This window comes from Dermochelys coriacea, chromosome 7 (genome assembly GCF_009764565.3).
Source record: "Dermochelys coriacea isolate rDerCor1 chromosome 7, rDerCor1.pri.v4, whole genome shotgun sequence".
Classification (NCBI taxonomy): Eukaryota; Metazoa; Chordata; order Testudines; family Dermochelyidae; genus Dermochelys; species Dermochelys coriacea.
Window position 1 is genome coordinate 29,548,429 of NC_050074.1, and position 22,776 is coordinate 29,571,204.

General features: G+C 43.2%; 1 protein-coding gene and 1 long non-coding RNA gene across 2 annotated transcripts in view; one reads left to right on the forward strand and one right to left on the reverse strand.

Annotated features, from left to right (window-relative positions):
* The window catches only part of LOC122461156, a 140,289-nt gene continuing 117,513 nt past the window's right edge, over positions 1-22,776 (forward strand). The window contains exon 1 of the long non-coding RNA XR_006282926.1: positions 1-628. This is a non-coding gene — a long non-coding RNA (uncharacterized LOC122461156). The remainder of the gene's footprint in view (positions 629-22,776) is intronic.
* NINJ1 (ninjurin 1) overlaps positions 13,392-22,776 on the reverse strand; it is a 38,381-nt gene continuing 28,996 nt past the window's right edge. The window contains exon 4 of the mRNA XM_038411647.2: positions 13,392-15,557. Coding sequence (XP_038267575.1) covers positions 15,396-15,557 — 162 coding nt within the window. The 3' untranslated portion in view covers positions 13,392-15,395. The remainder of the gene's footprint in view (positions 15,558-22,776) is intronic.

Consider the following 22,776-nt stretch of genomic DNA (forward strand, 5'->3'; position numbering starts at 1 on the left):
CAGCTGCAGGCTCTGTTCACCCATCTGCAAGAGCTTAATGCCCTGATGGGGCTATTAACACCTATCTGATCAGCATTCATCTCTATAGCAATTTGCTGCTGAGTTTAACAAACTTTGCCTGAGGTGTTGCTACACTGAGTGGTGGGTAAGCCAGGTGGGAAGTAGCCCTAAATGGGGAGAGATGATGGAAGAGGGGACAGCTGTGTGGCTGGAGCCTGTGATAGAAGGAAAGCACAGGCTCCCCTACCTCTTACTCCTCAGCTGTTGCACCTGGAGGTGGTGAGCTGATACCTTGCAACCAAGGGGTCATATTGTCTATGGACAGCAAGAGAGTCAAAACCCTGATACAGGGAGAGATGGCTGAGGTCACACAGACCCTAGAGAAAGGGGTGTGGTCCAAGCTGGGAAATGGACCTACTGGGGCAGGCCCACAGTGTTGAGAGGCAAATATTGATGTTGTGCTTTTGTTTGGATGTTCATTTACCCTGGGGAGTGGGAACTTCTGCTTTGCCCAAAGAGCAAAACTACCCAAGACCAGGGGGAAACAGAGGCACGCATCTCCTAACAGTGAGACAGAGCGTACTGACCAGGGAGAAACTGAGGCATGGCTGTACCTGCCATTGGAGAGGTAAGCAGACCCTCTCACAAGGACAAAGACGATGCAATGCTGGGAGGGAGCAGTGGACATGGGGATGTGGCACACTTTTCAGTTTTGTTAACTGTAATCCAAAATAACCATCATGCCAGCTCTGCACTGTCTCTCCCTATGAGGGCAGTGAAGCAGCCTGGGTCTCCCGGCCTAATAATCACCAAGCTGATACCAGAGCCACTTCCTAGTTACAAAAAGAAAAGGAGTACTTGTGGCACCTTAGAGACTAACAAATTTATTAGAGCATAAGCTTTCGTGAGCTACAGCTCACTTCATCGGATGCATTTGGTGGAAAAAACAGAGGAGAGATTTATATACACACACACAGAGAACATGAAACAATGGGTTTATCATACACACTGTAAGGAGAGTGATCACTTAAGATAAGCCATCACCAACAGCAGGGGGGGGAAAGGAGGAAAACCTTTCATGGTGACAAGCAGGTCTGCCCTCTGTGTAGTCTTTGAAATGACACCCAAGCAGAACTGAGAAACGGTGTTTGGTAGAAAGGCCTGAGGTATCTGGATGTGTGTGGGGAAACTCCCCCTCTGCTCCTGCATTGACATTTCTCTCCACCACCTACCCTCTCTGTGGAATAGCACTATACTGTATACCTAGAAAATAAAGCATTAAGGCAGGTCTCTTAGCAATGCTAATAAGAAAGCTTCATAATCCTAGGGAGACAATGTTTGTCATCTATTGTCCTTAAACTGCAAATGCCCTGGTCAGCATCTGAGTGCCCTGGAGTAATTCCTGGTTACCTGCTTCTTTTCTGTGATTAAAGCTACCTGTGTAGCAATTAACTGGCTGTCAGGGAGTTATGCCACACATTTATTTAAATAGGAATAAAGCAATTTTCTCTTGCTGTGGCAAACCCAGAGCTCTGGGTAACAGGCCACTCAGCAAAGTGGTGTCAGAACAGTTTATGAAGTCTTGTCAGATATAAAATTTCACTCTGAAGCGTTGCATTATGTAAGAAACTAACCTTTAAGGTTGGTACTTTGAAAGGTGTCTAGACAGAGATTTTCAAAAGAATTAAATCCCCTAAAGGTGATAACAAGAGCTGGTCAATCTCTTTTGACATCTTAAAAACTTGATTACATTTTGTCAAAACTTAGATATTATCTTCCTCGCTCGCCACCCAAAAAAAAAAACAATCTGGGGGAAAAAATCATATTTTCTCTTGCTATGTTTTGATGCGCTCTCATGCTAATTAAGGGAAGGAGCAAAATGCTGTTAAACCCAAGCATTCTTTATTGCAAATGTATAATGTTTAGCTTCTACATGTTAATTTGGAATTGATTAATAAAACCTTGAAATGTATGACTAGTGCTTCCAGAAGTTAATTATGTTTAATAAGATGATAGTGTAAAAGTGTTCACAGTATAAAGTAAATATTCCTGAAACTGTTATACTCTTGAAATTGATTGTTATACAGAAGATGGAAATTCAGGTCTGTTAAGGGGTGGATATATTTTTGGATATTCCAGAGCTGGCATGTCCAAGTTCAAGATCAGAAATGTTTGTGCTATGGATTTATGCACCTTCTGAAGAGGTCATTGCATTTTACAAATCTCCACTTACTAAGCTTTACAAAAATCCTGTAAGGTAGGTGGTGTCTCCATTATTCAGATAAAGAAACTGAGGCACAAAGCTTTCCCATCTGACTTCAAGTCCCTCAGAGTCAGGTTTAAAGGTTTTTAGGCACTAAAAGATGCAGATAATCATGTAGTGCTTTTGGAAATCCCAGTAGGTGTCTCAGTACCTTCAAAAATCTGGCTCCAAGTAACTTGCTCAAAGTCACACAGGAAGTCTGTGGTGGAGCTAGGAATAGAACCTAGGCTGCCCACGACACAATCATCTTCCTCTCCTTTCCAGAAACTATAAATTCTCCCCAAAGTGAAATGACACTTCCCTTTTATAATAGAGGCAAGTCACTGCATCACTTTTTCCAAGAAATATAGTCTCATTACATTACTTGTTAAAGCGAGATGGAGCAGGGGCCACTGGGCTTTCCTTCCTCCCCCTCCCCCCGGGGCTTAGTTTTGCCATGGGTACTACAGTTTAATAGAGATGAACAATGTGACCTAATGCATCCCTAGACAACATAGTGCAATGGGCTTTTAAATAATACATTTGTGGGTCAGGGTTTGGTCTAGCCTTTGGACTAGCAAAACACACCACTTGCACCCGTAAAAATAGGCACTTGTACCTGCAAAAATGTTACTTTGTGCCCATGTGTTGGATGATTGCATGTCACCTAGTGTCCTATGCTAAGTACTGTAAGTGCACGTACAAACAGCTCTTGGGCATGCTACTTCCTCTACTGAACAAAGGGTTGTGAGACAGGTCTGGGGGCTCCAGTAATCCACTCTGATCTATAAGTATATCCATGCAGTGAATAGCAGAACTGGGCAACTAGTGGATTTTTTTTTCAGGTTGAACATAGTGTTTTATTTGATCTGATGCAAATATTTTATTTAATTTTGGGGCATTTTAATAAAATCAAAAGAAAATTAGATTAACACAACAGGGTGGGGAGGGAGAGATGATCTCCTTACAACTTTTTCCCCCAATGATTAGAGCATTCACCTGGGAAGTGGTAGACTAGGGTTTAATTTCCCCCTTTGCCTGATGTGAACCAACTTGTGTCTCCCACACTGTAACAGAGTGCCCTCACCACTGAGATGGGATACTGTGGCATAGGTCTTTCTCAGTCTGTCCTGTTTAAAGCTGTCCCACTGTGTGTAACTAATTAGTCAGTCATTGGAGCAAGGATTTGCACTTGGGTTTTCTCAAATCCTAGGTCAGTTCCTTAACCATCAGACTATAGAGTCATTCTCAAACTTTGCCTGGCCCAATGACTCTTCATAGTCATTAGTAATGGGCTAAAAGCTATTAGACAACCAACAGCTACATCTCCACCTGTTTTGTGACTCTGGTTGGAAACTTGGAATGTTTTGGCAATGTGCCTGGATATTATTGAAACACTTTGATTTTTTTTCAGTTTGTTTGAAATTTTTTGACAAATTTGCAAATAGGGACCAAAACTGCATTTTTGAACAAATAAACTATTAGCCAAAATAAATTTGCTCAGCAGTAATAAATAGCAGTTTGTATAATCTCCAGATAAGAATCCTTTAAATTTTAAAGATAAGTTACCAAACAAATATTCTTATAAATACCTTCAAAGGAAGATTGTGATGATGAAGAAATCAAAGGAATTAAAAGGTTTATAAGGGATGACGATTTAGGTAGCTAATAAGCAATAATTGTAATGGAAAAAACTCTTAGTCCAAGTAGCAACTGTAGACTTATGAAGGAAAAGATGGGAAAGTGAGATTAGGGAGGAAATGTCTAGAAGATGGGAGGGAACAAGCCAAAAATAACCCCACCAATTGATGCAATATTTAGGGTAATTATTATGTTCACTAAGGGGCCAAATCTTGGCTTCTCACTAACTTTTGGTTTACTGAAGCAAGCTCCCAGCATGGTCGATAGGAGCCAGTCTGAGTGAGAACAGAATAGATCTCGGTTATTGTCCCCAAGTCAGTGACTATCCAAAGTAGTTATTTAGCTTTGGTTTATTATCAGACATGTACAATTCACATTTTGGAATTCAGTTTTTTTTGGTTTTTGTTATACAGCCAGTGACACATTACATTACCAGAAACAGAGACTTTTAGCCTTTAATTATTTCAAGAAAAATTCAAGTTACATTACAATATATTCTTCCTTATGCAGTCTCCTAGTTGTAGACAAAACCTAAGGCCAAATTCTGCCCTCATTTGTATGCTCAGTGCCTCCAAGGGCAGAATTTGGCTCTTAATATATTGACATTGTATTGCTAGTTACCCAATGATGCACGATTTTCCCGTGGAAGAAAGATGATCAGATAATAGCTCCATGGCTGAAAGTAATAACAAATGCAATCCCAGCTCAGAAAGATTGTGGAAATTCTAGTTTGTATGGGAAACATTAAAATATATATTTAAATCCCTGGAGATGTAATGAGCACAGTCATGGCCTGAAACTAGAGAAGTGCTTGACATCAATGAGAATTGTAAAAAGAAAAAGAGTACTTGTGGCACCTTAGAGACTAACAAATTTATTTGAGCATAAGCTTTCGTGAGCTACAGCTCACTTCATCGGATGCATTTGGTGGAAAATACAGTGGGGAGATTTATATACACACACAGAGAACATGAAACAATGGGTTTTATCATACACACTGTAAGGAGAGTGATCACTTAAGATGAGCCATCACCAGCAGCGGGGGGGGGGGGGGAAGGAGGAAAACTTTTCAAACAGTGGGGTGGGGGGGGAGAAATAACATGGGGAAATAGTTTTACTTTGTGTAATGACTCATCCATTCCCAGTCTCTATTCAAGCCTAAGTTAATTATATCCAGTTTGCAAATTAATTCCAATTCAGCTGTCTCTCATTGGAGTCTGTTTTTGAAGTTTTTTTGTTGAAGGATAGCCACCCTCAGGTCTGTAATCGAGTGACCGGAGAGATTGAAATGTTCTCCGACTGGTTTTTGAATGTTATAATTCTTGACGTCTGATTTGTGTCCATTTATTCTTTTATGTAGAGACTGTCCAGTCTGACCAATGTACATGGCAGAGGGGCATTGCTGGCACATGATGGCATAGATCACATTGGTAGATGCGCAGGTGAACGAGCCTCTGATAGTGTGGCTGGTGTGATTAGGCCCTATGATGGTGTCCCCTGAATAGATATGTGGACAGAGTTGGCAACAGGCTTTGTTGCAAGGATAGGTTCCTGGGTTAGTGGTTCTGTTGTGTGGTGTGTGGTTGCTGGTGAGTATTTGCTTCAGGTTGGGGAGCTGTCTGTAAGCAAGGCCTGGCCTGTCTCCCAAGATCTGTGAGAGTGATGGGTTGTCCTTCAGGAGAGGCTGTAGATCCTGGATGATGCGTTGGAGAGGTTTTAGTTGGGGGCTGAAGGTGATGGCAAGTGGCGTTCTGTTATTTTCTTTGTTGGGCCTGTCCTGTAGTAGGTGACTTCTGGGTACTCTTCTGGCTCTGTCAATCTGTTTCTTCACTTCAGCAGGTGGGTATTGTAGTTGTAAGAATGCATGATAGAGATCTTGTAGGTGTTTGTCTCTGTCTGAGGGGTTGGAGCAAATGCGGTTATATCGTAGAGCTTGGCTGTAGACAATGGATCGTGTGGTATGATCTGGATGAAAGCTAGAGGCATGTAGGTAGGAATAGCGGTCAGTAGGTTTCTGATATAGGGTGGTGGTTTATGTGACCATTGCGTATTAGCACCGTAGTGTCAGGAAGTGGATCTCTTGTGTGGACTGGTCCAGGCTGAAGTTGATGGTGGGATGGAAATTGTTGAAATCATGGTGGAATTCCTCAAGGGCTTCTTTTCCATGGGTCCAGATGATGAAGATGTCATGTTTGTTCAGCATCTCTTGGGATGAGGTCCAAAATGAAGAGTGTTGGTTACTGAATTGATCATAACTGAGTGTCTAGTCACATACAAATCCACACACACATTTTGCTGGACTCCCTGACAACATTTCAGTGCCCAGAACACTACCCGGCTTTTCCTCTGATACCAGTGCAATGCAAAATATTGCATTTTTAAGGCAGAGGGCGGGTAGATGACTTGAAGCTTTTTTAATAGGGAAAAACCACCAGTGGAGAAAGTCCAACTAATATGTATATCCCCAAAAGTGATCTAAACTACATTTGCTTCTATTATAAATTCATTTGCATACAATTACCATGTGGTAGTATCTCAGATACTAGTTGTTTCCTGCTCTGTTAGGGAAATGTGGTGGCTCAGATATCTCTCTGTGGTAACTGTTCACAGATATTGGTTTAATGGTGATAACTGTAGTTCCTATAGAGTAGAAAGAACATTCAAAGAGTTACTATATGACCTGTTAAACAAATTCCCTACCCGTTGATTGGCAAACACTGTAACAAAGTAGTGTAAGAGTACCCCTAATTAATCATATTGCTTTCTTTAGTCATCCCTTGTAGGTAGAACAGGGAGTTCATGGCTTTGGTTACGGAACATGGAGCCTTCCATCTCTGTGTCACGCCTTTGAATACAGCTGTGTTTTTCCTTGCAGCCTTACAAAATCTGACAAGGAGTAAATGGGCATAGAAATACTGGATTATTCTCTCAGCCTGAGTGGTGGACCTTGCCAATCAGGGTTGAGGCATATTGGTGGGGTAGTACAGGGAAAACAGTACTGTCACTGGCCATGAAATATCTGTTATGTGAATAAATAGGATTGTAGACCTATCAAAAACCCTTCTATAATAGGAGTAAACGTATATAGAAAGTAGTCTTCAAACTTATTAAACACAACTATTTTTATAGATTTACTAAAGCAGCCTATAGAATGAACAGGAATATTCCTTATTACTGTAGCATAATTATATTAGAGGACTTGAAAGTACTACAGAAAAAAGAAAAGGAGTACTTGTGGCACCTTAGACTAACACATTTATTAGAGCATAAGCTTTCGTGAGCTACAGCTCACTTCATCGGATGCATACAGTGGAAAATATAGTGGGTAGATTTTATATACACAGAGAACATGAAACAATGGGCGTTACCATACAGACTGTAACAAGAGTGATCAGGAAAGGTGAGCTATTACCAGCAGGAGAGTGGGGGGTGGGGTGGGAGGGAGCCTTTTGTAGTGATAATCAAGGTGGGCCATTTCCAGCAGTAGACAAGAACAGTAGGGGGGGAAATAAACAAGGGGAAATAGTTTTACTTTGTGCAATGACACATCCGCTCCCAGTCTTTATTCAAGCCTAAATTAATTGTATCCAGTTTGCAAATTAATTCCAATTCAGCAGTCTCTTGTTGGAGTCCTGTTTTTTTGTTGAAGAATTGCCACTTTTAGGTCTGTAATTGAGTGACCAAAGATATTGAAGTGTTCTCCGACTGGTTTTTGAATGTTATAATTCTTGATGTCTGACTTGTGTCCATTTATTCTTTTACGTAGAGACTGTCCAGTTTGGCCAATGTACATGGCAGAGGGGCATTGCTGGCACATGATGGCATATATCACATTGGTAGATGCGCAGGTGAACAATCTGATCGTGTGGCTGATGTGATTAGGCCCTATGATGGTGTCCCCTGAATAGATATGTGGACACAATTGGCAATGGGCTTTGTTGCAAGGATAGGTTTCTGGGTTAGTGTTTTTGTTGTGTGGTGTGTGGTTGCTGGCGAGTATTTGCTTCAGGTTGGGGGGCTGTCATGTGCCAGCAATGCCCCTCTGCCATGTACATTGGCCAAACTGGACAGTCTCTATGTAAAAGAATAAATGGACACAAATCAGACAGCCCACCTTGATTATCACTACAAAAGGTCTCTTCCCCCCCCATCCCCCGCTGCTCTCTTGCTGGTAATAGCTCACCTTTCATTCTTGTTACAGTCTGTATGGTAACACCCATTGTTTCATGTTCTCTCTGTATATAAAATCTTCCCACGATATTTTCCACTGTACGCATCCGATGAAGTGAGCTGTAGCTCACGAAAACTTATGCACTAATAAATGTTAGTCTCTAAGATGCCACAAGTACTCCTTTTCTTTTTGCAGATACTGTCTAACACGGCTGCTACTTTGCTACAGAAAATGAATAGATGAATTAAATTCTACAGACCCTTTTCTACAAGGGGAATGCCAAGGTGAAGAATAAACTTTGAAATTTGGATCTCCAGGCTAGGATGAGGTGGGTGGGAGAGCACACAGAGGCAGCTAGGAGTCATCCCCTACAGTAGGATACACTCCAGAAGCAGCTAATGCCAAAATCTGAAGCAACCTTTTTGCTGCCCAGCTTCCTACAGTCTTAGCAGAGCAATGAGGGTCCCTAACTGATACATCCCACTCTCAGCCACAGGAAGCAAAAGACTAGGATGGAAAAGAAACCTGATTCCTTTGATTGGTAATACAGAGCATGATCACTAGGCCAAGGAGATCTCTCCTCTAATTCCCATCTCACTTTTATGGGTTTCTAATATTCGGTCTAGATATTTGTTTTTTTCCTGATACTCAGATGACCTGTTGTGAAAGTGGCATTTTCACAGTGCAAGTTCTGCTTGCATGACTGTTTTTCATCTTTAACTTCCTCACTGTCACAGCATCTGTCCTTTGTTTTTGTTTTTTTTTAAAAAAACAAACAAACAAAACTAAAAACCCAACACCATCCCCCCCATCTGACACTAGTGCAACAGGAGTTTTTCATATGTGCAATATAGTCCGTACAGCTTCTTGGGCGGGGGAAAAAAGGGCATGAAAACCTTCTTGCCTGTGTCGTCATTGAGGGTATGCCTACACTTCAGTCAAAGCCCAGAGTCAATAGAACTCAAGTTAGCAGACCCTGAGTTTGTTAACCTAGAGCTTGAGTGTCGACGCTCATTTGTAACTCCAGGTTAGAAGTTGTTGAACGCTGGATTCCAACTTGGAGCTCCAGCATCTTGCTGAATTATGCAGGCCTGAGTCCAACCATCCTATTTCAGACTTCCTAGCACCCTCCCAAAATGTGGCAGCTCTAGTCCTTTGTTCATGGTGCAGTATGGGAAAACTGGACTGTCCACCAAACTTGACCATCTGAGGACAAAGATAGTTGGCCTGTGGGATTGTGGGTACTTTTGGTGGACTCCCAGAGCACAAGTTCAGTGTGGCTGCATCTGCACTTCAAAGTGCTAGAGCTTGATTCCTGGGTCCTGACTTGACCCAGCCTTGGACCTTCCATTCCCGTGGGGTCCAAGCCCTGGGTTAGTGTGACTTGTGTGTAGATGGAAATTGGGTTGGGAGGTAGGCTTACACTGCAGTGCAGACATACCCTGAGTAGCTGTCTCCCTATTGCATGCACGTGAGAAATCAGAGCAAAACTGTAGCATTTCAGAAACATCACAGGAGGAACTATAGAGTCATAAGCCAACAAATGGATTATTCACCAGTGTATAATATTTTTATTGGAATCAGGTGTAATATAGGTAATCCAGTCAATACAAGTCACCGAATTATGGTATTAGCTGTTCACTAGTAATTGCTCCCATTGGCCTGCAGTAAACCAGCCTATTCTGTCAGGCTTGTCACTATAATGTATCAGAATTACTTGCTTGATATGCCTTTGTTTTACTGAGAGACGTGTTAAAATGGTGCAGTACTTTTATAATAAGATTCCAGGACTATTACTCGGAAACCTAGACTGTCTGTGGAGCCAATGTGAAGTGATGAAAGCAGCTTCAAGCAGGGCTGTGAGCTCTTTGGTTCAGAATATCACCAGGTTCGATCATCGCTAGGATTTGCTGTTTATCTCATTTTTAAGTTCTCTACCATATTACATGCCTTCCTGTTATATCTATGCCTTGCCAAGAGGCCTACGCCATTTTGATATTAGAGGTAACTCAACCAATCGCCTCCCTTACCTTACAGGTAATTTACATGCAACAATTTCATTGGTAGTATCATGGAGACTGCACAGATGGTGCATTACTGGGCCCAATTGCCACATCCATGTGGCAGCAGGGCCTTTCAGCTACTAATATAATGTTACTGGGCTAGACGTAACTTGTGACAGCAGCAGCCATGGATAAAATGGGGGCCAGACTTTCCACACAATTTCCTGGTAACGTGAGTCAGACAAACTGCCTGGAATCTGCAATTCCACCTGACAATGGTTTCCCAAATAATCTCAATTATTATTCAGATTACAGTACTGTATATTACCAAGTGTATGAAATCACTTAGTTTTTTGGGTTTGACAACCTGTCGGGGGGCAACCATGCCTGAAGTACCCTCCCATGACAGACCACAGCACAACACATGTCTTCTACACTGGGCTCTAGATTAAATAACACCCAGTCTTGGGGTCAGTTTATTATAAAACATAATGCAAATAGTCTGTAACAGAAGTCCCAAAACATAGTCCATATCTTCCCCACTCCCCAGGAATCTAGTTCTTAAGACTGCTCTTCCCAGCAGGAACGCCCCCAGCCTCTCTGCTGGGAGTGCAACCATACTATTCTCCAGTGTCTTCCACCACATGTAGGCTCCTATTAGCCCTCTTCTCTTCCTCTGCCAGGACAGCTATCCCAGCCTTCCAGCTGGATTGCAACACCACGCTTCCCAGCAGGAACCCCAACGCACCTTACTGGTTTCAGAGTAGCAGCCGTGTTAGTCTGAATTCGCAAAAAGAAAAGGAGTACTTGTGGCACCTTAGAGACTAACAAATTTATTTGAGCATAAGCTTTCGCTGTAGCTCATGAGAGCTTATGCTCTAATAAATTTGTTAGTCTCTAAGGTGCCACAAATACTCCTTTTCTTTTTACACCTTACTGGGAGATCATCCTTACCCAGGGACCATCCCTTTCTCCCCCTGCTCCTCTCGCTGTTCCCCTAAATCCAGCTCTCCACTGTGGAGATATCAGCAGGTATTCTGCCCTGCTGCTCCCTTGCCTTCAGTCTTGTCTGGCCCCCTGACTCTAGCTTGGGGAGGTCAGCCAGCAAACCCCTCTTGCTGCTCTCCCTGCCTTCAACCTTCCCCCAGGAAACACCTTCCACAGTTCTGTGGTAGCTTTCGCCTGCCCCGACTCCCGCTCATCCAACTCTCATTCACCAAGCCTGTCTCCTCTCTGATTTGTCCATGATCCCTTAGCCCCAGGTGCTGCTCGACCCTGTTATCTGGCCAAACTCAGAGCACCTGTTCTGGCACAGCGGCTCTGGGCCTCCCTCATTTACAGGATCCTGTGACACAGCCATCACAAGGCAAAGAGACCAAGAAAAGATGTCCAATGGAGAACTTTTCCTGGGCACAGAACAGTGGCCATATGTGAAAGAACTGAGTTCCAAAGCAAATCTACACACACACCTATCAAAACAAGCAAGTACTGGCATACACTAAGCTGTGCAGCTCTTGGCAGTGTGCAGGGGTAGAGTTTTACGGATTTTTTTATTATTATTATTCTCTTTCTGAGTAAAGGTTGAAAAAAACCAGAGATACATTTACCTCTTCAGTCCACTTTATAGCAACATTCTGCTGGAGAACAACTTCCAGCTGTTTAGGAGTTTTTGAACATACACCCTAGAATAACTTTGCAGACCAGTATATTTGGTCATTGTAACTTGGTGAAGTGAATTAAAATGAACCAAGAGAGCTGCACCATTAAACAGCCCTAGAACTGAAAGTACTGATAAACATAACCTAAACAGCCTGTGTAACTCTTACCCTACTTCCATTTTGCTGAATACAGAGCAAGATGAACTGATATGAACCAAGATGGCCAGTAAAAGCTCATCTTGCTTCATTATTGATGATTTGTTTTTAACTGAAACTTTTGCCTAGAAACAAGCAGTTTTTGACCATGGGGACATAATGGGGAAAGCTTAATAGACCAAGAAGCTGTAGAAAATGATGCATTTTTCTGATACTACTAAGAGATGTTCATCTAGGATTTTAAATAGGTGCCCAATAAGAATTTTTTTAATGTGACTAAATTATTTATAGGTGAAACCAACTTGGAGAAGATTTTGCCTGATAAAAAATACATGCTCTTTAAAGGCCTCAATGTCTTAAAAACATAGATTGCATGACTGAAGACATTTTGCTATTCTCATTTAATTGCAGTAAAAACATGGCAATAAAACATCAGCCCTTTCAGCTGGCAAAAGTTATTCAAATCTAAGGACAACAGTGAGGGTGTTTACTCAGGGTCTGAATTTTTTTTCTTTTCTTTTTATGTGCTCAAACCACAGTTGAGGCCAACTTTACAGAGTTGAATAGCAGCAGCAGCTCCCATTTGACACTTGGTGTCCAGATTTTCAAGAGCTCAGCATGCTGGGTAAATGGGAGCTGAGCTCTCTAGAAAATCTGGCTGCTGTGGTAGGTCCTCAGCTGTCTTAGAAATCTGGCTCTTAATTTCTGGATACATATGCCTAGTTCTCAATAGCCAAGAGAGAACATTTTTTAGCTAGGGTACATTTTCCCCAGAATCCATTGGGAACAGACTGTACCCAGCCATAATTTCACCACTTGGTGTTTTGGATCCAGTAGATTCTCTCCCCCCTGATATAACATAAACAGCTAGAGGGTGGGATATCTTTCTGGAAAATACTATAACAGCTGTTCCTGTGATGTTTTCAAGGCAAAACCACGGAAACAGCTGGTTGACAGTGAGATTGAAGGTCAAGTAGCAAGAAGAAACCTAAAAAGGAATGGAAAGCGAATATACAAAAATTGGAGATAGTGAAAAGGAAAGAGAGACAGACGGAATGGAGGAGACAAATGAAGCAAACACAGAAATCTAGAAAATGCTGTGAGAATTTAGAATAAATAAAGGGATGGGAAACTGATTTGGTCAAGTCATACAGAAGCCCCAAGGATTGCTCTAGAGATAAGTGTTCTGTGATGGTGAGTAAAAAACCCAGGTCCCCAGAGGCTGCTTAATGCAGCAGAAGCAGCAGCATGAGTCTGCAGGTAGTAAGAAATTGAGTCCCTTGTACTTCTCAACCACAACTGTTAGCCAGTGAAAGGTACTTAAGGGTGAAATGAGCCTTTGGCGTTCTGTGTCTGTAAGGATGGGGAGGAGGGAATTAGAAATAGCCTGGGCCAAATTCCAACCTGGTGCAAGCAGCAGAAATTCCAGTGAGGTCAATGGAGTCATTTACATCAGGTGTGCACTCTCGGGTAATAAAATGTCTGAAGGTGGAGAGTAAATGAGAACCAGAAACAAAAGTAAGAATTATTTATTTACCAATAAAAAGAGGAAAGTTGCACTTAGAAAAATTCATGCTATTCTGCAATCAGAAATAATTAGGATCCCAACCTGAGTTAAAGGGTCAGAATCATTTGTCTTCCCACTGCAATCTAATCTTCCCACGGCTATCTAGTTAGGGTTACACCATGAGGCTGTACTATATTTTGCTACCTTTACACATGCGGTACACTCAAAGCGTGTATATCAAAGCCACTTGCTGATATTTATTTATGGTAACTACATGTTCAGAAGGGTTCCACCTGCAGTTTTACTATTGTTGGATGTTTTGTTTTTTGCTTTTTTTTTTTTTTTAAATGGAAGAAAATCTTTATTTTAAGCAGTCAAGCAATGATGTTTTACCAGTCAACACATTGCAATACAATATTGAGAATATTCTATAATACAGGTACATTCTGATATTCCTTCATTAATTTTAATAGAAGACAAATTAAATGTTGGGGAAACTTGTGCTAAGTGCCTCATCTCACAGCTGCTCCAAGCTACATTTAAATATATACAACATGTCATTAGAAGAAGTATTTGCCAGAAATCTTGCAGAAAAACTTTTCTTGATTGGTTTCTGGTCAAAGCTTAATATTCTTCTATGTTGCTTGTATGTATATATTTTGCTACTAGCAATATAGAAAAACAGTAACTTTGTTGCTTTGTTTCTGGTTAAAGGATAATTCTTATGTAACCTACAGTACACAAGTCTAAGTCCAGTTAGTCATAACTAGAAGAGAGGATTATCAATTTAAAACTGTACATGAGTGCTGCTGTTAACTCTCCTACAAGCTTACACTTTGGGCTACAAATGTATAAAATAAAGTGATAACACAAGAAATATATTATCAATTTATATGTACAAGAAAGTTAAAATGCAAGGACACTAAAATCCTTCTACTTGCAAGTAAGATCAATTAGAAGTAAAAGGATTAAAATACTTTAAGCGGCAAAACTCGCAATATACACCATTGCCAGCAACAGTATGCCCTCTGAAAAACTTTTGCTTCCTGTGCCAGCAGGGAACATGAGCCCTTGAGGATCTTTTTCTTATCTCTTTTTAACTTTTTTTTTAAGTAATAAATTTAATCGGTCACAAACTCACAAAATCAAATAAGTGCAGAGATACGGCTTTTTCTCGGAGGGAAATTTGCCCCTCTGTATCGTAATTTGATAGGTTAGGTGTGACTTAATACCTTACAGGCCTTGCCCTGCCCTCTGTGCAGGGATGAATGTCACCCTCTGTCCTTAAGTTACTCAGTGGTGCCTAAATATGGTAGCATTTTTACAAGCCTTTTCAAGGGGTGCTAGAGCTGTGGATAATAATCATCCTGTATGGATTGGAGAAGAGCAGCGACTGAGAGTGAGAAACTATGCAAAGGGTCTACTTGTGGGACCCTATGCCAAGGGGAGGGAAGGTTTATGCAGGCCCTTGTGATCCAACGACAGAGAAACTGGGCCAATGAGTACTTGAGAGAAAAACTGGGCAAAGGAAAGCTTGTTAACTTTTGTTCCTACTGGATTCCTGTCATCTTGGAAGAGGTGGAGTTTTTGGTTTAGCTGAAGAGAAAAACCGCTCTCTAGGAAGAGAGGGAAAATTAGGCATGGCCATCTTCAGACAACATAAAGGCATTCCGCTACAGCAATATGGAATACAAATACCTAGCTACAACTGAGAGAGGTTAGGACAGTATGACTGTGCCAGCACTTAAGACCCTTGGCTTCCATAGTGAAAATGACAGCAATTTTGTTGTGTAACTTCTCATCCATCAAGAAAACAGAAGGCACAAAAAGTGTGTAGTCCAAGACGCCTTTGGAGCTCATGCCATCGTTTTATGTTCCCTGTTGAATTCATTCACATTGCATATTTCTCTGAAGAACTCCTCCAGTTCTATAGAAATTGAGATGTCAGACTCTTCGAAGGTAGAGTCAGTGAACTAGCAGTTAAAACACTCAACCTTTCCATTAGAAACTCAACATATTACATATTTAATAGGATGAAAATCCCAGGCACAGAAAACAAGTCATTTGAAGGAAACAGAAAAATGCTGGCTTGAAGAACTTCAGCTTCTCCTTTTCTGTGTCCAAGTTTAACTGGCTCACGTGCACAAGTACTTAGAGGAAGGGTCAATGGTTCAGATCTCTGAAATAAAATGAAAAGCAAAAAATTAAGCTCAATTATGTAAGAATTACAGTGACTCACAAGTTCCCTTAGTAATGGAATAAAAATCTTCTGCCGTGTTGGCCTAACATACAGCAAAGCTGGAAAGTGCCCACTTCCTCCCAGCATGGTCCTACATGGGTACCTTGAAGTCTATGCAGAAGCTAGCTAGTAACCAATTCTGGAGCACAAGTGTCCTGTGCTCTCTGTAAAGAGCCACTCACTTTGTAAGCAGTGCATATCTCCTGCACTAGTTCCTGAATGGATTTTAGACTTATCATTGGCACTTGGAGAGAGAACGTGAAACCACTTCTCCCAACAGTGTTGCTGAGGTCCTCCACAGCTACAGGACTCAGCAGTGAACATCTTAATGGGACTTGCAGCTATTACATGCGATCCACAGGTCATTTGTTTCCAGGCTTCACAAGCCAATCGTGCTTTGGGCAGAATTAACACGGCATGCTGGTTTCTGTGTCAGTTGTACAACATCCACGGGTATTTTATGCACTTCATGGCCCTAAATTCTTAGCAAAAGCCCTCATGCCCTCTACCTTAAAAGGCTTGCAACTATTATTTTGCCCCTCCCTTCACATTCTCCCATTTTACAGATGGGGTAACAAAGTTTTACAATAAGCTCACTTCTGGGAGAGCTGGGACTAGAACACAGGTCCTGAGTACGACAGATTCATCTGCTTAGCCACACTGCCTTTCAGAACAAATGAGCCAGATTTCTGTGGGTGGCTGTTTGTAACCCTTGGATGACAACCCCCTCCAGAGTCAGGAATACAGCCTCAGACTTCTGATTCCTAACGTTCTGTTGCTGTCTAGCAAAGAGCTATTATGTCCTGTGCCAGAGTAGTTTGCCCTCTTAAGGATAATGGTGCCTAAGGATCAGTTTACCCCCATCAAATCATGTGGCACTTCAAGATTTTGAAGGGCCTGATTATATATAATACATACACAAGGCTGTAGGAGTTATTGATGGTCCCAGGACCACTTCCTTTCTAAAAGGTGTTTGGGAGGAAATCCCATCATTGTGTCTTTAAAGGCCAGGAGCAGGAGGCTTCTAGAGAGGGTGGGGCAAGGCTCCCCTCTCATCCAACCATCTGGGGATGAGCTGGGAGAAGGAGACTAGAATAAATCCTGCCTCCTCCCTCATAGCAGGGCAGACACTACCAAAAGAAGGCTGGCCTACTGAATCCTCTGACTCTGAGGATGTGGGTGGGGGGAGGGAAGAGAGAAGGGCCAGCTGAGGCAGAAGCTATCCCAGGTCCTACTGAGGGCTAAATTACAGTTCAGCTTCAAGGAGAGACCTGGGAACTCCTAGCTTAAGGAGAGAGGTAATAACTGACTGAATTACCCAGCTCCAGGAGGAGCGCTGGGGCTCCTTGTTAGGGAACAACCTACTGGACGGGAACAGAGCCCAGCGGTGGCTTTCAGATAAAGGTTCTTCTGGTCTTTGGGGCTTATTTGTTTGGGTTGTTTGTTGGGACTTGTTACCCCTGAAAAAGGATTGAACTCAGGTTCACCCACCTGCACGGCTGAGCCACGTGAACACCTGTGAGGAGGAAACTGAGGCAGGGAACGCCGGCAGTGCTACAGGGCAGTCATGCCCCATGACATGTCCCCTTCTCGTGGCAAGTCCAAAAAAAGAAGTTACTCCTTTAGATACACAGCACAGATCTCTCTCACTTTTAGCTAAAGATCTTCGGTTCCAATTCTGCTGGTGACCCTAGCAGATGTTAGATACGATTCTAAATGATGGAATTTGGGTTTTTCTCAATTTTCCTTTTTAAAACCCCAGGAATCCACGTGCAAACACCCTACCTTAAAAGGAAGTTGAGGTTGCAGAGTGGAGCTCTCAAAAGCTAGGGAAATGAGAGAATTAAAGTTACTTAAGGAACCTTAATTTGGCCCCCTTGTGTGTATGCATTATGGTAGGGTAAATACAGAATTACCTAATACTAGTTCAACAGTTCCCTTGCCTCACCATTGAACAGTATGGGGTATGAACTAGGAGAAGGGTTGTAAGAAGTAGCTCGGTGGTTTGAGTATTGGCCTGCTAAACCCAAGGTTGTGAGTTCAATCCTTGAGGGGGCCATTTAGAGATCTGGGGCAAAAAAAAAATGGGGATTGTGCCTGCTTTGAGTGGGGGGTTGGACTAGATGATCTCCTGAGGTCCCTTCCAACTCTGATATTCTATGATTCTAAGTGAAAGAAAATTTAGATATGAGGGCTGGGATCTAGTAGTCTCCTCTTGGCTTCCATTGCTGGCTCTTGCACAGGCTTCTTGTGTGAAGTTAGGCAAGGCTCCTGAGGGCTGAACCAAGATTGCACAGGCTTTTGCAATTCCAGAATTCCCTAACCTCTGAGTGCTTGACTTTGCAACCATAGTATTCACAGTTTTTTTGTTTTTGTTTTTTTTCTCTTCTATGTAATGCCAGGGAATGCTACCCTGTAGAAGGGATGAGGCTGACTGAGATGGCTGTTCTGACTTTGTAATTTTGAATAGATGGCAGGGCACTCGGAGCAAATATATGGATGCCTTTTTAATATTAAATTTTTGAAATAAAATTAATGTAACTGTCTTTGCTGCTGTTTCTGGAGCTTGCCCATCTGATAGGGGGATGTGTATGAGGCTGTGCAGTGTCATGTGGGATTAACATGAGGATCTGGAATACTATGGGATTACTACTGGCAGTTCCATGCAATGGTTTCGTCCACAGGCCTTCTTGAAAAGGGATTTGGGATTAAGAGGACCTGTCCCCCTGTGCAGAGGGCATGAGTGTATACAATTTAAATCTGTGACAATACTCTGTCCTTGCCTCCATGGGTCCCGCATTTCCTGGCGGATTTCGCAAGCCTCCGAGGCTCACTGTGACCCTCCATGTAACCCTTCTCTCTCTAGGGACAAGGGTCACAGTCTACTGAGCCATTTTCATCATAAGCCAGTGAGGAAGGTGAGGAGAAGTTATCCTTCCTTGCACAGTCTCTGTTGTCTCCCAGTTTCAGTGATTAATCCAGGGGGCAAAGGTGGGGGGGGGGGGAAGCCCTGGCCCACCCTCTACTCCGGGCTCCAACCCAGGGACCCGATTAGAAATAGCTATGGTAGCTGACCTTTTAGAAACATGACATATACAATTCCCTGGGCTCCTTCCCCCACAGCAGCCCTCACTTCCTCAAGCTCCACTTCACCCTTACCGCAGGGCCTCCTTCCTTGTGCCTGATATGGTGTGTACTACTCAGCCTCTCCAACAGTGCAACTTCTTCCCACAGCTCCTGACATGCACCCCCACCTGACTAACTGGGAGGCTTTTAACTAGTTTCAGCCAGCTCCTGATTGGCTTCAGGTGTCCCAATCAACCTAGCATTCTCCTTGCCTTCTGGAAAGTTCTTAATTGGCCCCAGGTGTCTTAATTGACCTGGACCTGCTGCCATTTCACTCATCCTGGTACCAGGGATTTGTTTAGCCTGGAGCTAATATATCTATCTCCCACTACTTTTCTATAGCCATCTGGCCTTGCCCCGTCACATATCTTCCCCCCCCCCCCCTCCTCTGCTCAACACCATAGAGTTGGGCAACTTGGGATGCCAAGCAGTATGCTCGTGACAGACCATCAGTGTTGCCATGGTGGCATCCAGCCCTGTACCGTATGCGGAACTGGAATGGTTGGAGGGATAAGAACCTGTGACTCTTGCATTCTTTTCCTTATTCCGCTGCATCCACTGGAGGGGTGCATGGTCCGTCACAAGAGTAAATCGCCGGCCTAAGAGGTAATAATGCAGTGTCTCCGTAGCCCATTTGACAGCAAGGCATTCTCTCTTGACTACTGCATATTTCTGTTCTCTTGGGAGAAGCTTTCTGCTTAGGTAGAGGATCGGGTGTTCCTCTTTTCTCCCACCATTTGCGATAGAACTGCCCCCACCCCCACTTCAGAAGCATCTGTTTGTAAAATACATTCCTTGTTAAAGTCCGGGACTATGAGTATGAGGTCATTACAGAGGGCCATCCGAAGGTCTGTAAATGCCCCCTCTGCTGTGTCAGTCCACTTTACCATGTCTGGACCTTGGGCCTTCACCAGGTCCATGAGGGGACTTGCCCTAGTGGCGAAGTGGGGAATAATATGTCGGTAGTAGCTTACCACGCCTAGGAACGCACGGACCTGCTTCTTTTGGGTCGGCCAGGGCCAGTTTTGAATTGCCTCTAGCTTATTCATTTGGGGCTTCACTATGCCCCTTCCCACAATATATCCCAGGTACCTAGCCTCTGCTAGCCCTATGGCACATTTAGCAGGATTAGCAGTAAGGCCAGTCTGCCTTAAGGTGCACAGTGCTGCCTCAACTTTCTCCAAGTGGGTTCCCCAGTCTGGCGTATGGATGACAACATCATCTAGGTATGCAGCTGCATAACTAGTATGGGGGCACAGCAGCTTATCCATGAGGCGCTGGAATGTGGCTGGGGCCCCATGTAGCCCAAAAGGGAGGACGGAGTACTGGAATAGCCCATCTGGGGTGGAGAATGCTGTCTTTTCTTTAGATTCTTTGGTCAGAGGAATCTGCCAGTACCCTTTTGTCAGATGCAGTGTAGTCAAGAATCGGGCACTACCCAGTCAGTCAACCAGTTTGTCGATTGTGTGGTATAGGGTATGCATCAAACTGGGATATTTCATTAGTCGATGAAAGTCATTACAGAATCTCATGGTACCATCAGGTTTAGGCACTAAAACAATTGGACTGGACCACTGACTGTAAGATTCTTGAATAACCCCTAATTCTAACATCGGTCTTGATTTCTTCTCTTTTGGCTGCTGGAATTCGGTAGGGTCTCAATGTTACCTTGGCTCCAGGGATCATACAGATATGGTGATAGGTCTCAGTTGTCCGCCCTGGTTTTGTAGAGAACACATCTTTGGTTGCGATTAATCATGTCGGCTGCCTCGATCTTTTGGATCGGCGTCAAGTCGGATGATATCCTCACTTGCTCGTCTAAGTTATCCTCCTGGGGAAGAGTCTCCTGCATGACTAAGCATGCCTCTCGATCATGCCAAGGTTTTAGAAGATTGATGTGGTAAATTTGCTTTGATTTTCGGCAGCCTGGCTGCCGCACCTTATAGTTCACCTCTCCCACGGCTTTGATTACTTCGTAGGGTCCCTGCCACTGGGCCAACAGTTTACTTTCTGCTGTGGGCACCAGTACCATCACCCAATCCCCTGGCTGGAACACTTAAAGCTTCGCTTGGTGATTATAATGGGTTCGTTGGGTCTCCTGTGCTCTCTCCAAGTGTTCCCGTACAATGGGGGTAACTCGGGCTATCCGATCTCTCATCTGCAGTACGTGCTCAACTATGTTCCTTCTGGGATTTGGCTCCTCTTCCCAGGCTTCTCTGGCTATATCCAATATGCCCTGAGGGTGGCGCCCATATAGTAGTTTGAATGGAGAGAAACCCATGGAGGCTTGCAGAACCTCCCAGATGGCGAACATGAGGTAAGGCAATAGGGTATCCCAATCTTTCCCATCCTGGCTCACCACTTTCCTGATCATAGCCTTGAGGGTCCTATTGAATCTTTCCACAAGGCCATCTGTTTGCAGGTGGTTTACAGAGGTCCTTAGGGCTTGTATATGGAGCAATGAACAGAGATCTTTCATCAACTTGGACATGAAAGGTGTCCCTTGATCAGCCAATATCTCCTTGGGTAGCCCAACCCTTGGGCAAAGATCTGTACTAGCTCCTTAGCTATTGTCTTGGAAGCTGTGTTGTGTAGGGGAACAGCTTCTGGGTACAGGGTTGCATAGTCCAGTACAACAAGCACATGTTGGTGGCCCCGAGCGGTCTTCTCTAGGGGCCCTACCAGATCCATGGCTATCCGTTCTAAAGGAACCTCTATTATTGGAAGAGGTATCAAAGGAGCCCGCAAGTGTGGGTGTTTGGATCATATTAAAGAAGTTCTGTATTAAAATCACAAATGAGTTTGATTCCCCATAGTTTATATTCCAGGGTATTAATAATTAAGAAGTCTCTTGGTTTTTGGTACTGTTTCTCTCCCTCTCTCTGTGAAACTTGCAAGCTGCTAATTGTATTAGTACATTCTAAGACAGTCTATTCTCAAAGCAATTCTTTGTAACAACAACTACTCACACAGAGAGAGACTCAAAGCAATACTCTGTAACAACAGAAACAGCTCCCAGAGACTCCCCGCCCTTTTGTTGTATTCATCTCGCTTTAACAATTGTGATTGAAATACAGACGGAGGATGTATGTGGATGAATGCTTGGTGTGGATAATAACTAAATGATCAGGGAGGTGCCAGCCTAAGAATCCAGTGTCCATTGGCTGAAGAAGGCGTCAACTGGAAATAACCAGAGGGCAGACTGGAATCCACCCAACAGCCTCAAGAATGGGAGAACCAAAGAACAAGATAACATCTGGCAGCACGGAGCCGTCAGGAATGTGCTATCTGCTGGCTGATTCAGCAACAGCATGATGAAGCAATTCCCACAGACTGACATAGGAAGAAATTCCTATAAAAATGGACTCTAGAAAGTAAGAACTTTGGGGTCTGATTCTGCAAACCAATTTCCAGGAGCATCAGATGTGCATCTGACAAGGCCCTGCTCCCTCCTCATGTCCAGGCCACCTGGCCAGTGGCTTGGTATGAGCAACTCTAAGGCTGGTAACTATGATAACAACCTTGCAGAACGTGTGTGTGTGTGTGTGTATGAATGTGTGAATAAATATGAAATTGAATGGAATGTTATAGCTATAACTAACTGCTTACTATGATTCTTTCTGTATTCACAATAAATGTGGTATTTTGCCTTTTTCCCCTTTAATAAGATCCTGCTGGTTTTTATTTTATTGGTATAACATTTTGGTGGAGAATTGTGAAAGGGGGAATACTGGTAAAAAGCCTCAGTTATTGTAAATATTGGTGTGCACAGTGCCAGCTCTATTGAGCTAGGCATTTCTATTGGGTTAACCAGACCTGCTGGCCTCCGGGAAGGTAGCAGGGGAAAAACGCATAGGTTTACTAATCGTAGCTTAATCTAAGTCCTATTGCTCACTGAGGTATCAGGGGCAGCAAGAAGGCCTAAGGGCCAGGCTAAGCTACTCGCTGGAATAAGGAGTAGCAGGTTCAGAGAATCTAGGCTGTGTTGCTCGCTGACCTGTGCCAGGTGTGACGAGGAAATTTGATAAGCTAT